Source organism: Bos javanicus, chromosome 2 (genome assembly GCF_032452875.1).
Source record: "Bos javanicus breed banteng chromosome 2, ARS-OSU_banteng_1.0, whole genome shotgun sequence".
In the NCBI taxonomy this organism is placed as follows: Eukaryota; Metazoa; Chordata; class Mammalia; order Artiodactyla; family Bovidae; genus Bos; species Bos javanicus.
In genome coordinates, this window is record NC_083869.1 from 127,974,722 (window position 1) to 127,996,352 (window position 21,631).

General features: G+C 54.8%; 1 protein-coding gene across 1 annotated transcript in view; it reads left to right on the forward strand.

The window, feature by feature from the left end:
- Nucleotides 1–10,480, forward strand: part of RUNX3 (RUNX family transcription factor 3) — a 64,779-nt gene extending 54,299 nt beyond the window's left edge. The window contains exons 6-7 of the mRNA XM_061393102.1: nucleotides 2,174–2,332; nucleotides 7,387–10,480. Coding sequence (XP_061249086.1) covers nucleotides 2,174–2,332; nucleotides 7,387–7,934 — 707 coding nt within the window. The 3' untranslated portion in view covers nucleotides 7,935–10,480. The remainder of the gene's footprint in view (nucleotides 1–2,173; nucleotides 2,333–7,386) is intronic.
- The last annotated feature ends 11,151 nt before the right edge of the window (nucleotides 10,481–21,631 follow it).

A 21,631-nucleotide genomic window follows, 5' to 3' on the forward strand; every position in this document is an offset into this window, starting at 1 on the left:
TCTGAGTTTGCAGCCTCAGCTCCAGCCACATTTACCCCAGCCCACGTTTTTCCTGTTTCCAGGGGTCCTGGGAGGCAGTAGTGGGGCCTGGCTGGTGCCAAGTGGGCCCATTTTGGCTGCCACGTGTCCCATGGGCCTGGGCCTGGGCCCTCCTTGGAGGAGAAATTGGGTTCCTTGGTTCTTGGTGGCTTGCTGAGCCCACTGTGGCCCCCAGGACAACCGGTTCCGTTCCTCAGGGCTCTCAGATGCCTATGTGAGCTGGTGGCAGGGGTGTGGAGCCAGCCTGGGGGCCTGTGGGTACCAAAATCCATTGCATCCTCATTTGAAAATCAGGAATCAGGCCCATTCTGCAGCCTCCAGCTCTGTCCCCTCGTTCCCAACAGCAGTGAAGAGTCCCATCACACTTACCCAGGCCCCCCGGGGGGGGCCATATTCTGAGACTGTCGTCTTCTTTCTCTGTCAAGCTAGAAAATTCCTCTTGTCACGGCAGACCCCAGGACTCAGGCAAGCCTTCTCCTCTCCCCGAGCCCATTCCCCACTCTTCTTTTCCAAGAATCCCAGGTCTAGAAAATCCTCCCCACTTCCTCGCTGTGTGACCTCAGGCAAGCTTCTTTACCTCTCTGAGCCGCAGCTCTGTTGTCTTACAGAAAGAGGACCAGGCCAGCCTGCCTGCCTCAGCAGGAACTTGGGACACACACGGGCTCAGCAAGGTCACTCTGCCCCCACTCATGGCTCCTCACCACGCCCCAGGGTGGGTTCCCAAGGTTTTGTGGAAACTCTGTGGTTTCTCTGAGGCGGGGGTACTCTCTGCATTTATCAGATGACGAAATTGAGGGGCCCCCACCCAGGTGGGCTGTGGAAGAGCAAGTTACAGAATGATACAACCAGGCTGAGACCATTCAAGAAAGTTCTATGAAAAACTTGCTCTGTGTTTTCCATGCACATGAAACCCTAAAAAAGGCCTGGAAAGAAAGACCTCCAAATTGATCACTTGGGGCTTTCTGGGTAGGATTTAGGGTGGGTCCGAGGAGTCGTTAGCCTTACCTGTAATGCTTTTCTTTTTGGAGGTATTCACGTGTTGCTTGTGAAATGTAAAATGAGTAATTGGAAAAGTTGTGCGTGTGTGTATGTGTGTGTGTAAGGGGGTGATCCCTGTAAGCCTGATGTCATTCAAGAAGGGTTGAGGGTGGCCTTGACTGGCTGCTTAAAGGCAAGGGCATGGCCATCTTGACCCGGCTAGCTCCTCCAGGGTCTTGGAGACGAGGCTGGGGTCCTTCTTGTATGGTAATGGCAGAAGAATCCTGGAAAACGCTGGTAGTTTGTCCAAGCTCAGTGCCCCAAGTAGGTGCACTGATCCCCCTGTCCCCAGCTTCTGGACAAAGATGGGAGTCCGGCCCCTCACACAGTGCCCCGCAGCACTTGCTGGCATCCTGGTCAATTTCCCCTCCTGTCTGAGGCCCAGAGGGGAGAAGGCATGTGCTGGGGGTTCCCAGGTAGCTCTGGACTGCAGGAGCCGGCACTCCCATTCTGGGCCTTGTCTCATTCCTCTTGCAGATGGAAATGCTGGGGGTGGGGGCAGGGAATGCTGGGGGCAGAGAGTGGTACCATCCCTGGGTTCTCTCCCTGCCTTCCACAGAGCCTGCCTGAGCCCCTATGCATGCCTGTTGCCTCAGGTTTCTCTTCTGCCAAAAAGTGTAACATAGGGACTTCCCTGGTGGTCCAGTGGCTAAGACTGCCCACTGGCAATGCAGGGGCCAGAGTTCGATCCCTAGTCAGGGAGCTAGGTTCCGCATGCCCCAGCTAAGAGCTGACACAGCCAAATAAGTGAAAGTAAATATTTTTTAAAAAGTTTAACATAGAGGTGTAGATCTCGGGCTTTGAGTTGAACTCCCAAGTTCAGGTCTTGACTCCACAACTTACTGGCTGTGTGGCCTGGAAGCTCTCTTGAGTCTCACCTGTGGCGTCGGAAGGTCAGGGTAAAATCATGGCAGCCGCAGGGCGGCCCGTACTGACTGTTCTCTGTTCAGAAAAGAGGCTGGTAACGGCCAATGGGATCTCCCTTGCAGAGGCCTAAGGTTAGACCGCAGGGAGAACTTCCCAACGGAGCAAGGTGTTTCTGCCCACCCCACCCCCCACCCCGTGATGAGCTGCTCATGGGCTCCATGCTCTGCAGGGCATCGGCAGAAGCTGGAGGACCAGACCAAGGGATTCCCCGACCGCTTCGGGGACCTGGAGCGTCTGCGCATGCGGGTGACACCCAGCACGCCCAGCCCCCGGAGCTCGCTCAGCACCACCAGCCACTTCGGCAGCCAGGCCCAGACCCCCATCCAAGGTACGTCACCCAGGGACGGCGGCGGGCGGGGGCGGCGGGGGAGCGGGGGGCGGGCGGCGGCCTGGGCGTGGTCCCCGGGCCTCAGACCGGAAGCTCATCAGAAGGTCCTTGACTGTACCGCCCTGGTCTTAACGACGGAGTGCGGGTGCCCACTTGCTCTGACACTCGGCCCACTCTGAGGGCCTGCTCGGCCCGGTCCTGGGCTCAGCCCTTCCTTCACTCAGCAAATAGATACTGCCACCCTCCCTGTGCCATCACAGTGCCTGGCCTCAAGGATCAATGTGAATAGGCAGACAGAGTCCCTTCCCTGCCCCGCCAGGAGCTCCCTGTCCCCTGCGGGAAATAGCCATTGGTTCCCCAGCGTGCCTGTTGGAGTTGGACAGGACCTGCCCCAAGAGCCTGAGGCAGACACCTGTCTCCCGAGGACATGGTGGGCCCCCAAACCTCGCCTTTCTCATCTGAAAGCCAGGTGGTTGGTGGATGCCTCTGCCCGGGCCTGGGTGATGTTCAGATGATCTCACTGCGCTCAGAAAAACTTCGTGAAGTCAGGTTGTAGCCCTGGAGGGACACAGAACTTTGACCTAAGAAAGGTCCCCGGTGACCCAGAGACTTCCCAGACAGGGGGGAGGAGGAGGGCGGCCTCTGGGCGGAGGTGGGGGATGGAGTGTCTCCCCCGTGGCCGGATGGACGCGGCAGGCCATGGGAGCCCCGGCCTCAGGCGGACTGTCCAGGTGCACGGGGCCTGGCGTGCAGCTCTCCGGGTTCTCTTGGCCAGTAGGATGGGTGCTGGGGGCTGAGTGCACAGCTGACCCTCAAGCTAGGCGGGGACTGAGCGCATCCATCCCCAGCACTGGCCGAGGACGGGAGGGCCGGCTGCCATCAGGCGCCGCGGGTTTGTGTCCTTTCTCGGCCCTCCGGGCCCTGGTTAGATTCCATTTGGCAGATGCGTGAACTGAGGCTTCAGAGGTTGAAGGGCCACCCTTGGGTCACACAGACCATCACTGGCCAGATTCAAAACGTCCACAGCACCTGCCCTTGGGCACCTCCTGTACTTCTGAGGGCCTAGGGGGTCCCTACTGGGTCTCTCTGTTAAGGGAGGCCCTGCCCTCAGCCCTGGCCATGTGTGCCAGGCATGATGCCACACTGAAGCACTTGATGAAGCCCCCTGGCATGAAGAGAAATTTCCTCCCTTCTGGCCTGGGGAGCTGGGCCTTGGCCCTACTGAGCCCTGAAGGTGGGGAGAGGCGCCCCCCGCTCCCCGGCCCCATCCTGCAGCTCAGGGCCAGGGGCTGTCCACTTTTGAGACACTCAGCAACTCTTGAGCCCAGGGGATTGCAGGGTGGAGGGGTCTGAGCTCAGGTGGCAGGGAGAGGTCTTCTGGGCTCGTGCCCAGCCCTACCCAGAAGCTGTCCGTGTTTCCGTCGCCCATCGGCCGGCCTTTGTGCAGGTGAAGTGGTCTAAGATGCCAGGCCTTCTGCCATGGGCAGGGCTGGCGCCCAGCCAGGAGCTCCTGGACCCCAGCAGGTGGGCACAGAGTGGTGTCCCGGCCAGCAGCTCCCATGGAAGGGTAGCCCCCCTCCCCTTTCCAGCTGTGTGGACAGGGTTTGGGAAGCAGCACCTGACGGAGTCTGAGACAGATCTACTCACCCCTGTCTAGCCCCAGAGGGCCATGCCTGGCCCAGCAACAGCCAGAGGCCCTACCTCCCCGGGGCCTGGGAGGAGAGGAGGTCAGGCCTGTGTGGGACACCGGCTGACCCCACCCTACCCCTTTGGAGTGAGAGGAAGGGCTTCTGACATCCAAGACCAGGGAAGGAGCCTGACCTTTGCAGTCGGGTAGGCTCTAACAGGCACTGGCTGTGTGATCTCAGGCAAGTCGTTTCTCCTCTCTGAGCCTCAGTTTTCTCATCTCTAAAGTGGGAAGAAGGAGGTATCTGTCACAGAGGGGCTGTTGGCAGAGCCAGGCCTGGGGAGTCCCTCTTTCTGACCCTCCCCTCCTGGTGGGACAGATCTCTGCCTTCAGACTCCATCCTGGGGGTCCTCTTCAGGGCACCCGCCCCCCACCACTCCTCTTGGTTCCTGTTAACAGCTTTGACCCCCCAGCTTTGGTCACTGGCAAGCAGCACTGAGGCCCCAAGCCTCCCATACCCCAGCCCCCAGCCCCCTGGCTGCGGCCGCCCACAATGGGGGCTTCTCACAGCTCAAAGGCCTCATTCAGCCACCATGCAGCAGCTGGGGCAATTTGGAGAAGAAAATAAACATTTCCTTCCAGTGTTGGGATTGGCTGCTCGACAGCGGCCTGGCCAGCTCGGGTTTCCTGGGGCTACTGGGCTGGAGGGGGTGAGGGTGGTGGGGGGGCAGGAGCTGAAGGGTGCTGAGGGCAGATGCTCTCCCCGCCACCCTGCCCTGGGAGGGAGACAGAAGGGGATGGTGGCAGATCCAGGCAGGCCTGCCTGCAGCCCACGGGACCCTCCGAGTGCCACATACACCCAGGCCCACCCGGCACAGCCCCTGTGTTTCCCAGACTGCAGTCCTGTCTTCGCATCCTGGGGTCCCTGTTTGGCCTCCCTTTGTTTTGAAAAAAGGCTTCCCTGTCATAGGGGCAGCGCTCACTTCCCTGAGCTTAGAGCAAGGTGTTAGTCTCATGCTTGGCTCTTCCGGGGGGTGCCAGGCGATGCCCGCAAAGCTTCTCCCCCGGGGTTGGGAGGTGAGGACAGGAGCCAGGCTCCCCTGACCCCCTAGGCTTCGGGGCAGCACTGACCAGTCAAGAGATCTGTTAGGGAGGGTACCAGGTGTGCCAGAAGACCCCAGTCTCCCGGACCTTCGCCCCCCACATCTTCCCAACCTGGAGCCTGGGTGTAACGTCACATTCTGGTCCATGTCCAGGACCAGAGCCTGCTGCTGAGGAAGCAACCCCCAGCTGAGCCGGGAAGACCCCAAAGCCCAGAGAGGTTGCAGGTGTCATCTGAGGCCACACAGCGCCTCAGGCAGATCTGGGAAAGCAAAGCCTGAGAGCACCTGCAGCTCTTATCCCAGCTGTGCCTCAGGCCCTGCAAGAAGTGCCTGCCTGGAGCTGGCCAGGGGAAGGGCTGGGCACCTCCCGAGTCCTCTCTGGCCCCTAGTTTTTGGTGGACAAAGGGCTTGGGGACTGACTGACTTCCTAGTGGAACTGCTGCTGGGAGCTCACCTGCCCGCCCCCAACTGCTGCCCAGAGTCACCCCTGTGGCCAGGGTACAAGGAAGGACCAGGGTCAGGGGCTCATCTTTGCTGGGCCCCAAATGGGCCGGTTTTCCTGGGTGCCAAGAACGGGAGGTGTCACAGCCACAGCGGCAGCACAGGCCCTCATCAGGCCCCTGCTCTGGGCTCAGTGTCAGCACTTTGCATGCATTAAATCCCTAGGGCCTATTATCGTCTCCATTTTTCATGTGGGACAGCCCGATGCACAGAGAGGTTAAGTGACTTGCCCAGGAACACACAGCTAGTCAGTGTCAGAACTAAGATCTGTATCTAAGCTTGGAGACGATACAGTTAACTTCCAATGTGCTGCCTCAGAGATGGGACAGCTCCCCCTCAGGCACGTGTGAGTGCTCAGGACCAAGAACCCCGGGTTCCCTGCCAGGTCCTGCTGTGTGACCCTCCGGCGAGTGCCTCACCCTCTCTGAGTCTCAGGTTTCCTACTAAGGGATTTGGACTCATTCCTGAAGCCTCTTGGGAAGTTGAGGGTTTGGGAGTCTGTGATTACAAAAGGCAAGGCGGAGGTGAGGATACCCTCGTCTTGGAGCCAAACCCCCGGGAGGAGTCAGGGCAGGGCCTGGGCTGGACCCTGGGTCTCTCTGCGATGAGGGCAGAGTCCAGGCCACCAGACCCCTCTGTGTGCATCTCACTTTGTTGTGGAGGCAGGTGAGGGTGGCATCTGACCCTCGTCTGGCCACCAGGCAGCTCCAGCCTGCGGGCAGCCGTGGAGATGACAGGCCCAGGGAGAGGCCAGGTGGCAGGAAAGGACAGAACCGCTGTGGACGCAGCCCCCTCAAATGTAGGCCAGACGGCTCCCGTAGCCTCGCTGAGCCCCGCTGGGCAGAGAGGTGAGGCGGGCGCACGCACACGGGTACATCCCAGCAGGAGCAGAAAGCAGAGAGCCCCTGACAAGTTCCAGTCCCTTCCGTGCAGCATGGGAGAAGCCATCTTTCTCTCTCCGCCTGTTTCCTTTATCTGCAAAAAGCAGGGCTAACTCCTTATCTTGCAGAACCACCAGAGCCCCTCTTCGCACCCATGGTCTTCCCAGCTCTTACTTAACCCAGAGGGAGAGAGGGAGGCAGGAGCTGTTGGGCCAGGCTGCTGGGTGGCCGGTGCTGGCCCTGTCCTCAGTGTCCCTGACACCAGCTGCCCAGCTGGAAGCCCAGCTTCACTCCCTCAACGGGCCTCTGCCCGGCCAGGCTGTGACAAGGACTCCGGGAGGAGAGAGACAAGCCCTCCCCCTCCTCTCCCTGTCCCGGCAGGTGACCCCCGGCCACCCACAGCCCAGATACCTGCTCTCACCTGTCCGCAGGTGGGGGCCAGATTTGGAGTCCACAGGCTCCAGCCCCCGAGCAGCCCAGACGGGTCAGAGCAGAGCCAGATCTAGAACCAGGGGATCCCCCACACGGGCCTACGAACCAGAGCCTGAGGTCCTTTTTTTTTTCTTTCTTTAAAAATTAATTTATTTTTTAATTTTTGGCTGCACTGGGTCTTCGTTGCTGCCTGTGGGATTTCTCTAGTTGTGACGAGTGAGGGCCGTTCTTGTGGGTCACAGGCTTCTTACGGCGGTGGCTTCCCTTGTTGGCAGAGCAGAGGCTCGGTAGCCTGGCCAGACGGCTCAGTTGCCTTGCTCATGCGAGATCTTCCCAGACCAGGGATCGAACCCGCGTCCCCTGCCCTGGCAGGCAGATTCTTAACCCCTGGACCAACCAGGGCCGTCGCCCGAGGTCATCCTTGAAGAAGGGCCCCCAGGCGGGAGGAGGGCGGTGGGCGTCGGGCTGCGAATGACCGGTCCTCCTTGCTGTCCCCCCCGCTTCCACCAGGCACCTCGGAACTGAACCCCTTCTCCGACCCCCGCCAGTTCGACCGCTCCTTCCTGCCGCCCCTCACGGAGAGCCGCTTTTCCGACCCCCGAATGCATTACCCGGGGGCCATGTCAGCCGCCTTCCCGTACAGCGCCACGCCCTCGGGCACCAGCATCAGCAGCCTCAGCGTGGCCAGCATGCCGGCCGGCGGCCGCTTCCACCACACCTACCTGCCGCCGCCCTACCCCGGGGCCCCGCAGAACCAGAGCGGGCCCTTCCCGGCCAGCCCGTCCCCCTATCACCTCTATTACGGCGCGTCCTCGGGCTCCTACCAGTTCTCCATGGCGGCCGGCGGCGGAGGCGGCGGCAGCGGGGGCGACCGCTCCCCGACCCGCATGCTGGCCTCCTGCACCAGCAGCGCCGCCGCGGTCGCCACCGGCAGCCTCATGAACCCCAGCCTGGGCGGCCAGAGCGACGGCGTGGAGGCCGACGGCAGCCACAGCAACTCGCCCACCGCGCTGAGCACGCCCGGCCGCATGGACGAGGCCGTGTGGCGGCCCTACTGACCGCCTGCGGCGGAGTAGACGGCTCTCGCCGGCGGCGCGCGGCGGGGGGATACCCCCGAGACCCTTCCAGACAAGTGCGGCTGGCCCAGCTCCAAGGCTCAGGGCGCCAACTGGACTTAACGCTCCAGGGCAGTCGTGGGCCCCAGACGGGTCCACTGTCCTGAGAGGCGGCCCCGGAGCTGGTAGCCGGCTCTAAGAGCGTCTCATCCCAGAGCCACGATTTTGTACAGAGGGGTGGGGACCTCCTCCAGGACCCCGCCCCCAGCCCAGATCCTGTTCATCTCATCCCATGTCCCTGTGGGAGAAGCCCCCTCCTGCCACCCACCCCCTGCCCCCCCAGTCATGTCCACTGCTGTCAGGGGCCCAGGCCCCTGGACAGAGACCATCTCTTTCCCAAAGAGAGGTGGTATTGGCCCATATGGTTTGCCCTCTTATCCACCGAGCCCTACAAAGACCTCCCGTTGCAGTTTTCCTCAGAGACCCCTCACCCCGTGGGCCCAGCCCTTCCCTCCACACTTACACAAGTCGCAACTGGAAGGTTCCCGCAGCCCTGAAAGGGGGGCTTCCTCATGGTATGGAAGAGGAAGGAACCCCTCCAGAGGCCCCAGGGGGTCACTAGCAGAGATGGAAAGAGAACACCCCAGGCCCGCCCCACCCCTCCCCGAGCTCTGCTCCCTGACAACTCTAAGAGGCCCCGACCTGGTCCCAGGGCCCCAGAGCAGACTGGCCTGTGACAGCAGGTCCCTGAAACCAGGGCAGGCACCTGCAGACGGGTCCTCCGTGCACTTTACCAATCCAAGCCATGCGCCCTCTCTCCTCTCGGTGGACTGGGAAGGGTCCCTTTTCCCCTAGGCTGGTCTCCACGTTGCCATTTTTGGAGAGAGCACCAGAACTGGACGGGTCCCAGCAGAAAGCCTTGGGGTGAGGGGTCATCATGGGGTCAGATGTCAGCCTCCCTGTCCTACCTAGGTCCAGCCAAGCTGCACACACCCCTGACCCCCAGCCTCCTGAGAAGGCCCAGCCAAACCTCCCAACCTCTGACATACAACCCTCCATCTTTAACCAGTCTGCTCCCAAAGCAGTTTTGAACAACAGCAAAATAAAAAACCAGTTGTCAAAGCTGATTTTAGAAAAAGAAGTTTCTCAAACATTTTCAGACACCCAGTCCCTTACAGGAAAAGGCCCCGTGATAGTGAATGATACTCCCCCCACCCCCTCGAGGGTGTGGAATTGTTAGCCGCCCCCCCTAAAACCTCCTCAAGATGTCACATTCCTTCAGCAGCATCCCACCAGCTGCCACCAAAGGGTAACCCTGCTGCGGAACAAAGGAGGCGCTGGTGAAAGGCTGGAATCTCAACGTCTGTGGCGCTCAGGCGTTTGTTCTAGAGGGTGTGAGCTGGGGCGCAGTGGCTGAGTGACAGCAGATCACAAGAGCTGTGAAGGGCTTGGCAGCCTCAGCCCCAGCTCTGTTCACGGGAAGTGCTACAGTTTGCAGATGGGAAGACAGTCCTGGCCCCTGGGTTTAGGCACGTCTGAGTGCTCTGGTTCTAGAAAGGCATAAGAAACCCACTCCTGAGGTTTTTTTTTTTTTTTTTTTTTTTAAATTCTAGAAAGCGTTGGGCAGCATGTGGATTTAGTCACTGTTTTCGGCCCCATCTTCTGTGCAGGTGGGAATCTCCTCCACACAGCGCCCCTTGGCGGTTGTCTCTGTAACAGCCCTTGGCCGGCCCTTCACCCCAGCCTGCAGCAACCGCCAGAGAAGCACACGGGATACACACTCAGGCAGGTTAGGAAGTTCTTCTGGTGGTCTTACTCAACCCCCCTCTTGCTGCAGTTTGTCTTCTGGAAAAAAAGCACGTCTCCTCCCTTCAAAACAGCTGCTGGGGGATTCCACTGACTCTCAGGCGGGGCACAGGTTCTGAGGGTGGCGAGCTCCCCACTCCTCCTCAGGAAGCAGCTACAAATTCACTGCCCTGGTGTCTTCTCTCCTGTTCCCTGTGGTTGTAGACGGGCCCCAGGCCCCAGGGGGAGGCACCCTTGGGTCCCCAGGGCCCAGCACTTTGTAGCCCCCCCAACAGATGACTACCCGCTTCCTGATATCCAAGCCCTGGCTGGGGCAGGGACCGGAAAATAAATTGACCCCCTCGCCCCCTGCCCAATCCCCGATTAAAAGTGATGGTAGCGGTGCTGAGTCTTGTTTTTTAATGCCCATGGTGGGTGCAGACAGCTTGGGGTGGTACAAGGCTGCTTTAAAGTCATACGAGGCAAACACTGACTCAGAGAGCACAAGGAATCAAGGGGTTTGGGTACCATATTACTGTAAGCCTATTGGTGATGGGTACAGATTGGTTGTGACATATTGTCATGCTGAGGTGTTCATACCTGCTATACGCATACCTTCCGTAAAACCGTCCCAGGGCCGGGAAGAGGGTGGGGGAGGGATGGAAACTTGCTTTGCACTATAATTTGCTTGGTGTGTTTGTTTTTAATGCACAACTTGCTTGTACAGTAAACCGTCTTCTATACTATTTAACTGTAACATGGAATTTTGGCTGATTTGTTACAATAATAGGACTCTGAGAGGTGTCAAAGGAGCCTAGTGCCAGACCTCCAGGGCTGTGTGTATTGGCTTGGGGGTGGGGGTGGGGGGGCAGTGGGAGAGGATGGACCCCTCCCACCATGACCAAGGAGGAAGAGGGCAGAGCCAGGGGGCAAGACCAGGACTGACCTCGCTGTCTTGGAGACCCACCCGCCTACAGCACCCTGACCTCCCTGCACCCAGCTCCACCAGGAATGGCCACCCTTGGCAAGGGCAGCTCGCGAGCCTCTTCCTGGTGTGGCTGGAACACCAGGGAAACTGACGTCTGCAGGTGCCAACATCCCTCCTCCCGTCACAGGCGACCCATGACTTCTCACGAGTCCACAGGACAAACAGAGCCCCTCCTCCAGCTCGTCCCCCAGGCCCTGAGTTAGGGAGGGGCCAAGGCGGGTCTGTGAAGTGGCCTCGGTGAGGGCCCCTCAATGGGAACTGTTTGCTGCAACACTTGACAACCTGGCAGCAGTCAGAAGTACAAAGCAAGGGGCGCCAGCAGCTCCTCCAGCATGCGGATGAGGGGACTGAGGTGCAAAGAGGGGGTGTCATCTGGCTCCGCCTCTCCGCAGAGTTGTTTGTGGTCTATGGCGGGGCCCGTGGGTGTGATGGTGTGGGGACCTGGCTGGGCTGCCTCCCTCCCCATCCCACCAGCGAGGAGGCCTGGCCGGCCGTGCCTGTCCAGCTGGGACTTGTGGAGGGGAAATTTCATAAAACAGACCTTATTTTTGAGCAAAAAGACTTCAAAAGCTAATCCCAAGACTTTGCCTTGTTCAGTTAGATTGGTCTGCCCGAAACCCAACACCCAGCAGGAAGTTCCCCTTTCCCCAGCCAAACCCTGATCCCCGCCCCTCTGCCCTGCAGCACCCCTTCTGCCCCAGGGCCAGTGGAGTCTTCTCTGAGCAGGAGTCCAGCCAGAGTGGCAGGCTGGGTCTGTGGGTGTGCTCTGAGTGCCCTCTGCCCGGATGAGCAGGACTGGTCCCGAAGCAGCATCTATAATAAGCCAACACTCTGCTTCCGTGTATGTGTTTATGTGGGGGCACTTTGGAGGGCTTCCCAGGTGGCGCTAGTGGTAAAGCACCCTGCCTGCCAAGGCAGAAGATGTAAGAGACGTGGGTTCCATCCCTGGGTTGGGAAGATGCCCTGGAGAAGGAAATGGCAACCCACTCCAGTACTCTTGCCTAGAGAATCCCCATGGACAGAGGAGCCCAGCCGGGCTACAGGGTCACAAAGAGCTGGATGCAACTCGGAAGTGACTTAGCAGGCTTGGAGGGGACGTGGGAGGTTCTGAGTGAGCCCCAGTTCAAGCTCCTTCCCGCCAGCCACATGTGGGTGCCGCAGCTGAGAGAAAAGGAGGTGTGGCCTCCACAGCCCCTGACTCAGAGCTCCAGCGCCTTCACCCCAGAAGGCACAGACCAGTACACTCAGCTTCCCAGAAGGAAACAGGAGGTCCAGAGAAGTCGAGGACTTGCCTGAGGTCACACAATTCTGGGGCTGTTGAGGCAAGTGCTGCAGTGACTACATCAGCCTGCAGGTGGCAGCAGACAGCATGGACCTTCCCCTTCAGAGAAGGAAGAAAAGGGACGTGGCCTCACTTACGGTCAGAATTCAGGTTAGGTATTAAGAAGAACTTCCTAACCTCAGGAGGGTCATCCCAGAAGGGCCTGGGAAATGTCTCTATATGGAAAAAGGGTTTTCTTTCCTTCTTGAGCTCTGTGGCCGTGGGAGGTCCCTGTCCCTCCCTGAGCCTCCCTTTTCACTCAGACATTACATACGCACCTACTATGCGCCAGGTGTGTAGCAGAACCCAGGTCCCATGACCCCTGGAGGCCCCGCTTTGGGACAGCGGTTTACTTGGCTTGAAGGGAAGGTTGATGTCCCTGGCCCGGCAATTGCAGCCCACTACTGGAGCCCTAGCCCAGGCCCAGGCCCCCCACCTCCTGCACCTCCCAGCCAGGGTAAGGCCTTTCTGTTCCAGAGTCTGTGAGCCCCGGAACCCTAGAATTCCATTTTGAGACTCGAGGACTTGGACCAGTTTGGAAAGTGCCTACAGGCTCATCGGCCCCTGCCCAGCCCCACAGGCCTGTATCCGGCCTGGCCAGAGACTGAGAGAGGTGGTCCAGGCCTTGGGACGCCCAGGGGTGGCCTGCTGGGCACCGGGCTGTGCTTGACACCCCCTGTTGAGGGATGGAGTGGCCCCATATATACTCCTAGCCTTCTGGGCTTCTGGCCTTGGAGAAGACTTGGACTTTCATTGTGAGAGATGAACGCCTTGGCAGGGGTCTCCAGGCCCAGGGTCAGGGGGCAGCTGTGAGGGTCAGAGGAGACTTGCAGTGAGGGGCGGCCTGGTGTGGGGCCAGCCCCAGTGTTATGGGGAAGGGCCTCAGACCTGCCTCTCTCCCCCGCTGCCCCAGACTGCACCCCATAAACACAGCCAGCCAGCCCCCGCCCCCGTGGCATGGCCCAGGGGGCAGTGCTGAGCTGCCCCAGACACCCAGATTGGCCATGTGAACCGGGAATGCACCTCAGTGGGTCGGTTCATTTTGGGGTCGTAAATGAAATGAGCTGTCAAACGGACGGGTTGGGGGTGGGGGTGGGGCGCCAGAGTGAAAGAATGAACTGTTCCTTGCGGAAACTCAGGGTGCCCCCATTCTTCCCCATGAGGGCCAGGGGAGCCGGGGTGAGGGGCCGTGTCCCCCAGCATCTGCATCCATATCTGTGTGGCCCAACAGCTAGAGGAGCCGGGGAGCCGGGTTCCAGGCTTCCTATTTTTAGTTTTGCAGCTCAAGGCCTGCTGTTTGTTTTATATATTTATATTCGCCCGCAGAGGGAGCCGGCCCTGAGCCCGGCCCGGAGGCAGCCCTTGAGCGGAGGGGAGGGGAGCAAGCCCTAGAGCCCGCTTTCTGGAGCCATCCTCCCTTGGTGCCCAGGCCAGCTGCTGAAACCGGGGTGGCCTCATGGGTGTCCTAACGGGTGGCACCCATTTGGGCCACACACCCCACTCTGCTCTTCTGAGCTGGTATCTTCGAGGCCTTGGCCAGAGTTCATTCACTCATTCACCAGAGACGCAAGCCCCATGCCACCCCCACGGGCTGGACCGTCAAGGAAAAAAGGCCCATGGGTGTGCCCCCGGGGAGTTCATGGGGCAGGAAGACAGGAGGGCTCAGCCAGGGGATACAGGGTGTGAGTGAGACAGGATGGGAAGATGAACAGAAGTTCTCTAAGCAGTAGGAGAGCCTCTGGGTGGAGGGAACCACACGTGCAGCACCTGGAGGACAGAGGTGCGTCTAAGCTGGAGTGGACGGTGCGGAGCACGGAGGAATGGTGAGGGGACCATATGGGAGGCGAGCAGCCCAGGAGCTCGCAGGGGCTGAAGGTCGAGCTGAGGGGCCTGGATTTTGGTTCTGCAGGCACTGGGGAGTGGGGGCATGTTCAGATGGGTGTGTGTTGGGGGGATCACCACGGCAGCTGGGACTGTGGACTGCACGAGGGTGCAGAGACTGGCTCACAGGCTACTGCAATAGTCCAGACAAAGAAGGGTGATGCCTGTGCGAAATGGCTGGAGGAGGAGGCATCTTCAGCACAAAAGTCACAGGAAGGATTGTAGTTGTTGTTCAGTCACTAAGTCATGTCCGATCGACACTTTGCTACCCCACTGATTGCAGCATGCAGGCCTCTGTCCTCCACTATCTCAAAGCTTGCTCAGATTCATGTCCATTGAGTCGGTGATACTATTTAACCATCTCATCCTCTGCTGCCCCCTTCTCCCTTTGCCTTCTGTCTTTCCCAGCATCAGGGTTTTTTCCAGTGAATCAGCTTTTCCCATCACGTGGCCAAAGTATTAGAGCTTCAGCTTCAGTATCAGTCCTTCCAGTGAATATTCAGGGTTTATTCAGGAAGCATCCAGTGCCCCAAACCTCAGACTCAAGTGTCTCTTGGTTTCCTGGGTTCATGGGATTTGATGGAGCCACTGGGGACAGAGTTTTGATAATAGTTTTTGTTGTTGCCACGTGTGTAATAACAGCAGCCCTGCCCTCTCCGTGATCCTTGGGCTCCTACCCTGAACACGTCTTAGTGAAGCCTTATGTCCTGACTCACGACAACCCCTCACCATCCCTGAGGTCACATACAGCCTCTCAGACTTAAGAGTCCAGGGCTCAAAATCTGGTCCTGGCACCTCAAAAATGTAATGATTGTAAGATCTAATGTCTGAGGTTCCCAGATTCTGTGTATTGAATTTTAAAATCAAAATTTTAAAATTCAAGTATAGTTGATTTAGAATATTATGTTTGTTTCAGGTATGTAGCCTGGTGTACTCTATTTTGCAGTATTTTTGCAGATGATACTCCATTAAAAGTTATTACAAGATAATAGCTGTAATGGAAGGACTGATGCTGAAGCTGAAACTCCAATACTTTGGCCACCTGATGCGAAGAACTGACTCACTTGAAAAGACCCTGATGCTGGAAAAGGCTGAAGGTGGGAGGAGAAGGGGACGAGAGAGGATGAGATGGTTGGATGGCATCACTGACATGAGTTTGAATAAACTCCGGGAGTTGGTGATGGACAGGGAGGCCTGGTGTGCTGCAGTCCCTGGGACTGCAAAGAGTTGGACACGACCGAGCGCCTGAACTGAACTGGACTGAGCTGGATAGCTGTGATTCCCTGTGCTATATAGTATATCCTTGCTGCTTGCCTATTTTCTACATAGTAATTTATATCTGTCAATTCCATACCCCTAGCTTGTCCCTCCCCTTTCCCTCTCCCCTTTGCTAACCTCTAGTTTGTTAGAGAATATCGTGCGTGTGCGTGTTTAGTCATGTCCGACTCTTGGCAGCCTCATGGACTTTAGCCCACCAGACTCCTCTGTCCCTGGGATTTCCCAGGCAAGGATACTGGAGTGGGTTGCCATTTCCTTCTCCAGGGGATCTTCCTGATCCAGGAATCGAACCTGCGTCTCTTGCATCCTGCATTGGCAGATGGATTCTTTACCACTGCACCACCTGGAAAACCCTTTTAGTGAAACAAGTCAGACAGAGAAAGACAAATACATTATGATATCACTTATACGTGGAATCTTAAAAAAGAATACAAATGAATGTGTATACAAAGCAGACTCACAGATATAAGATCACATTTTAAAATTACACCAAATAATACATAGTCATGGGAGAAAACGTAGATTATACAGGTTATCAAAAAGAGCACAAGAAAAAAAAAAGCACAAGAAAGGTTACTTATAATCCCACCTCTCCAAAGATAACCATTGTTCATATTTTCAGGAATTTTTCCTCCGTGCAGATCTTTATTTTCTATAAATATATAAATATTTTTCCAGGAATAAAGTTTTTTCTAGCCAAGTACACAGTGTATATACAGAATATCAGTTAATATTATTAAAAAACAAGTGAATCTAGAGTGAAATCACTGGAAGATTGTGGTTATAGCTGTTTCCTGTTTTCTTCTTTATATTTTTCAGTGTTTTTTCAAGTTTTCTAAAGTGAGCACATTTGTTAGGGGCATAGTGTATTAAACTTTTAGACCTTGATAAATATCCAAGCAGAGGACTTCAAAATCATGCTTGGACCAACTCTTTTGACATTAGTTAAGGTGTCACCTCTTCTACATAGCCTTCCTTGGTAACCTCATGCTGAATTTGGGGCCTTCTCTGCATTTATCTTGGAAATAATAATCAGTATCAGTTCAGTCGCTCAGTCATGTCCAACTCTTTGTGACCCCGTGGACTGCAGCATGCCAGGCCTCCCTGTCCATCACCAACTCCTGGAGCTTACTCAAACTCATGTCCATCAATTTGGTGATGCCATCCAACCATCTCATCCTCTCTTGTCCCCTTCTCCTCCCGCCTTCAATCTTTCCCAGCATCGGGGTCTTTTCAAATGAGTCAGTTCTTCGCATCAGGTGGCCAAAGTATTGGAGTTTCAGCTTTAGCATCATTCCTTCCAAAGAAATCCCAGGACTGATCTCCTTCAGAATGGACTGGTTGGATCTCCTTGCAGTCCAAGGGACTCTCAAGAGTCTTCTCCAACACCACAGTTCAAAAGCATCAATTCTTTAGCGCTCAGCTTTCTTTTTAGTCCAACTCTCACATCCATACATGACTACTGGAAAAACGATAACTTTGATAGCTAACACTGCATGTCAGGCGCTATTATAAATATTTTGCCATGTTAACTCAGCTTCTTAAGGTCTATACTATCAATATCCTCATTTTAAAGCTGAAAAAAACTGAGAAACAAGAAAGGAATCCCCTCCTATTTCTAATAAGGGTAGAAAAATACCTAATAAGCACTTCCCTGGTGATTCAGATGGTAAAGCATCGGCCCGCAATGTGGGAGACCTGGGTTCGATCCCTGGATTGGGAAGATAACCCTGGAGAAGGAAATGGCAACCCACTCCAGTACTCTTGCCTGGAAAACCCCATGGACGGAGAAGACTGGTAGGTTACAGTCCATGGGGTTGCAAAGAGTCAGACACAACTGAGCGACTTTTTCTTTCTTTCTTTCTTCTTTCGATACCTGATAAAGTTGGGCTTAAATGTCCCATCAACTAAAGGTATAGGTGGCTCAAAGTAAGACTTGACTTTAGGAAAAAGTTGTTATGTCTTGCACACCTGAGTTTGTGCCCCATGAATCATCTTTGACATAAAGGCTGCCCATTAAAGGGGGAAAGAAAGGAAAAAGTTATGAGAATATGCCTTTAAAAAAAAAAAAAAGGAAAGCAGAAACGGAAAGCACACAGACTTACAGCCCTTTCTCTGCATCTGAGAATAATGCATCTGTCTTTCTGAATTGTGAACCTGAAATTTGACAGAGCCATGAAATCAAGACAGAAATGACATCTCTAGACCCTCCGGTGACCCCACCGCCCATCCTGCACCCTCAAGGGTGAGGGTGCCCTGTGAATGAGGCCTCCCTGGGGGGCTGGAGCCCCTGGCGGCAAGCTCCCTCACTCTGCAGGGGGACACACAGTGGGACGACCAGCTGAGGGGGCGGTCTTCCCCTCCTCAAACAAGTGCTATTTCTCTTTCCATGAAAACAACTCAGTTCTAAATCACCGACGCCTGAAGCTAGAAAAATACGCGGCCCATATTATCATAAAACTATTTTAACATGGCGGGGCCCTCTGGGCGGCAGGAGGGGTGGCCGGGAGCCCACAGCAGCCCCTTCCAGTTGCAGCCCCTGGAAACGCTCAGGGGGACGAGAAATTTGGTTTTCATTAGCAGCGAATGTGAGTGGTTCTATCGCTCTGAATGGACCTTTGATTCTGGCTGGCGATGGAATCTTTCCAGGACCAGTAAGATTTGTTTTGTTTTGTGTGTGCGTGTGTGTTTTTTTTCATAGAAAATGGGCCAGGCCCTTGTAGCTTACGTCTTCCCGAACTACGCGGGAATTAGGCGACTCCCCAACCTCTTGACTTCTAAGATCAACAGCTAGGGCCGGCAGGAGGGGCACCCGGGACCATTTGGCTTTATTGACTCTGAGGTTTTATTAAAAATGTTATGTTTCCTTGAGGTCTGCGCCAGACCCAACAAGAAGCCCAGGCCAGGGAGGGGCTCGCCGGGCCAAGGGGATTTTCACCACCTGGAAGACAGCCCACCTTGACCTCCCTTCTCTCACCCCAGTGACCCCCAGAAGTGGCCTCTACTTTAAAATCTCCGCAGAAAACCCTCTGGCTTGCCTCCTATTGATTTCAAGTGAAGGAACACAGGCCACTCTTTGATTCATTTGACACATATTGGTTCACCACCTACTACCAGGATGGGGGCTTGGGATGCAGCTGTGAATAAGCCAGAATCCTCAGCCCCTTGGAGCTTAGGCCCTAGTAGGAGAGAAAGACCATAATCAAGCAGATAAACATGTGCCATGATTTCAGAAAGGAATAAAGGCTACAAAGAATAAGATGGGAGAATATGATGGCAGGAGACGCAGTGCTGCAGGAGGACATTTGAAAAGGTGGTCAGCAAAGGGCCTTCTGAGGAGGGGATTCAGGCTGCCAGGAGCTTCAGCCAGGTGCAGCCGAATCTCTGTGCCAGGTGGCATCTTCCCTGAAAGACGTCTGGAAGGTGTCCAGCGTGTCTGGAATCTGGCAGACAGCCATTGATATGGCCGACTCTGTTCACGAGGTCCCACAGCAGAGAGGGGGCAAAGCAGTTTGCCTATACCCGACAGGGGCCACAGAACCCTCTTCCCGGCCCCATCTGATCATCAAAACAATGCTCCTCTGCGCTATCTTTTTTTTCTCCCTTTCCTTTAATTAATTAATTAATTTCTGGCTGGGCTGGGTCTTCGTTGCTGCGTACGGGCTCTCTCTGGCTGCCGTGAGCAGGGGTTGCTCTTCGCTGCGGCGTGCTGGCTTGTCATCGTGGTGGCGTTTCTTGTGGGTCACAGCCTCTCGGGACACGGCCTTCAGTAGTGGTGGTGCCCGGGTGCACTTGCTCCACGGCAGGTGGGATCTTTCCAGACCATGGATCAAAATCCGTGTCCCCGGCCCTGGCAGGTGGATTCCTATCCACTGTGCCACCAGGGAAATCCCAGGGCTGTCTTTACTCAGGCACCCTAGACACAGATCCAGAGGCAGGGATTTTTGTGGGGGGAGGGGGGTTTCAGAAGCGGAATGACAAATAGGACAGAGCACGAGAAGAAAGCTAATTACCGTGACGCATTTGGGCTGGAGATTTTCCTCCTTCTGGTCTCGCGGGGGACTCTGGAGGGTGCATTGCACCACTGACTTGCCCCCCAGGCGGCCAGTGTGACTAACCGGCCCCTCACAGGGGAGTGACCTCCCTGGTAGGCTCCCTGCGATGAGACAGAGTGCAGTGCTCCAAAGGAGGGGGAAGATACGAGCTGCTAGAGCCGACCTGGCGGGCCAGAGTAGCGTCAGGAACATCAAGAGGATCAAGAACGCTGGCATGAATGCTATCTGAGCATAACCCACCCCTCCTCCCCGGGCCCGCACCCCATGCCCCTGCTGCTGGGGAAGCAGGAAGTGGCAAGAACATGGCCAGAGGGTGGGAGATAAACCTCCGTGAAGATTCAGGGGTCCAAAATGCTGCTGTAGAGAGGAACATGGAGCTGAGGCAGGTCACACCCTCACCTCTAAGAGAAGTTGCTACATTTTTGCACCTTTAACCACATAGTAGGCAAAAAGTTCCCCACCAGGGACTTCCCTGGTGGTCTAGTGGTTAAGATTCACCTTCCAATGCAGGGGTTGCAGGAACTAAGATCCCACATGCCTCTCAGCCAAAAAACCAGAACATAGAACACAAGCAATATTGTAACAAATTCAATAAAGATTAAAAATGGTCCTCATAAAAAAAATCTTTAAAAAAAAAGTCCTCCCACCAAAAGATACATCCATATCCTTATCCCTGAAACCTGTGAATAGTTTATTTGGAAAATGGGTCATTACAGATGTAATTAAGGATCTCAAGATGAGAGTATAATCTTGGGTTATCCGAGCAGGTCCTAAATCCAATGACAAACATCCTTATAAGTGATGCACAAAGGAGGAAGCAGCGTGATGACAGAGGAAGAGATTGGAGTAAAGAAGTCACAGGCCAAGGAGTGTCTGGAGCTCCCAGAGGCCAGAGGAAGCAAAGAAAGGATGGTTCCTGGAGACTTTAGAGACAGCACAACCCTGCCAGCACCTTGATTTCAGGCTTCTGACCCGCAGAACTTTGAGAGAGTAAACTCTCACTGTTTTAAGCCACCTTCTTTGGCCTCTTTGAATTTCGAAATAGTGTATTCCACACTTGGGAGTATTACTCGGATCTGTTTATTAGGTGATGAGGAAGTTATCAACTTTGTGTGTGTGTGTTAAAATACATATAACAAAAGTTTACTATCTTTACTATTTTAAGTATGTGGTTCCGTGGTATTAAATGCATTCACATTATCCTATAACCATCACCACCATCCATCCCCATAACTCTTTTCATCTTGCAAATGGAAAACTCTATATCTGTTAAATGATAACCCCCAAGACCCTGGCAACTATCACTCTACTTTCTGTCCCTATGGTTTTGACTACTCTAAGTATCTCATATACATGGAATCATACTGTATTTGACTTTTTGTGACGGCTGATTTCACTTAGCGTTAACATCCTCAAGGTTCATGCATGTTGCAGTATATGACAGGATTTCCTTCGTTTTTAGGTTGACTACTGTACCACTGTACGGATACACTACATTTTGCCCATCCATCCATCCATTGATGCATACTAAGACTGCTTCCATGTTTTAACTATTTGTGAATAATACTGAGTGTAGAATATATCTTCAAAACCCCTCTTTTTATTCATTTGAGTATATACCCAGAAATGGAATTTCTGGCTCATACAGTAAATCTATTTTTAATTATTTGAGAAGCCACCATACTTAGGGGAGGGAGATATTTTTTAAGTTGATTTACAATATTATATAGTTTTAGGTGTACAAAATAGTGTTTCAAAAATGTTATAGATTATACTTCATTTCAAGTTATAAAAATATTGGCTATATTCCCTATGTTGTATAATATATCCTTGAGCTAATTTATTTCACTAAACATAATACCTTCAAAGTCCATCCATTTGGTTGCAAATGGCAAACTTTCATTCTTTTTTCTGCCTGAGTAATATTCCATTGTATATATACACCACGACTTCTTTATCCATTTATCTGTTGAAGGACACTTGGGTTGCTACTGTATCTTGGATATTGTTAATAATGCTGCTATGAACAGTGACATTAGTGGTACAGAAACCGCCTGCCAGCAGAGGAGACATAAGAGACAGGGGTTTGATCCCTGTGTCGGGAAGATCCCCTGAAGGAGAGCACTGCAGCCTGCTCCAGGATTCTTGCCTGGAGAATCCCATGGACGGAGTAGCCTGGCGGGCTACAGTCCGTAGGGTAGCAGAGTCAGACGCAGCTGAAGTGACTTAGCACATGTGAACATTGGGATAGATCTTTTGAAATCAGTGCTTTCATTTTCTGCAGAAATGTATCCAGGAGTGATTGCTGGATCATATGGAAGTTCTGTTTTCAGTCTTTTGAGAACCACCATAGTTTCCCATAGCAGCCACACCTGTTTACATTCCCACCAGC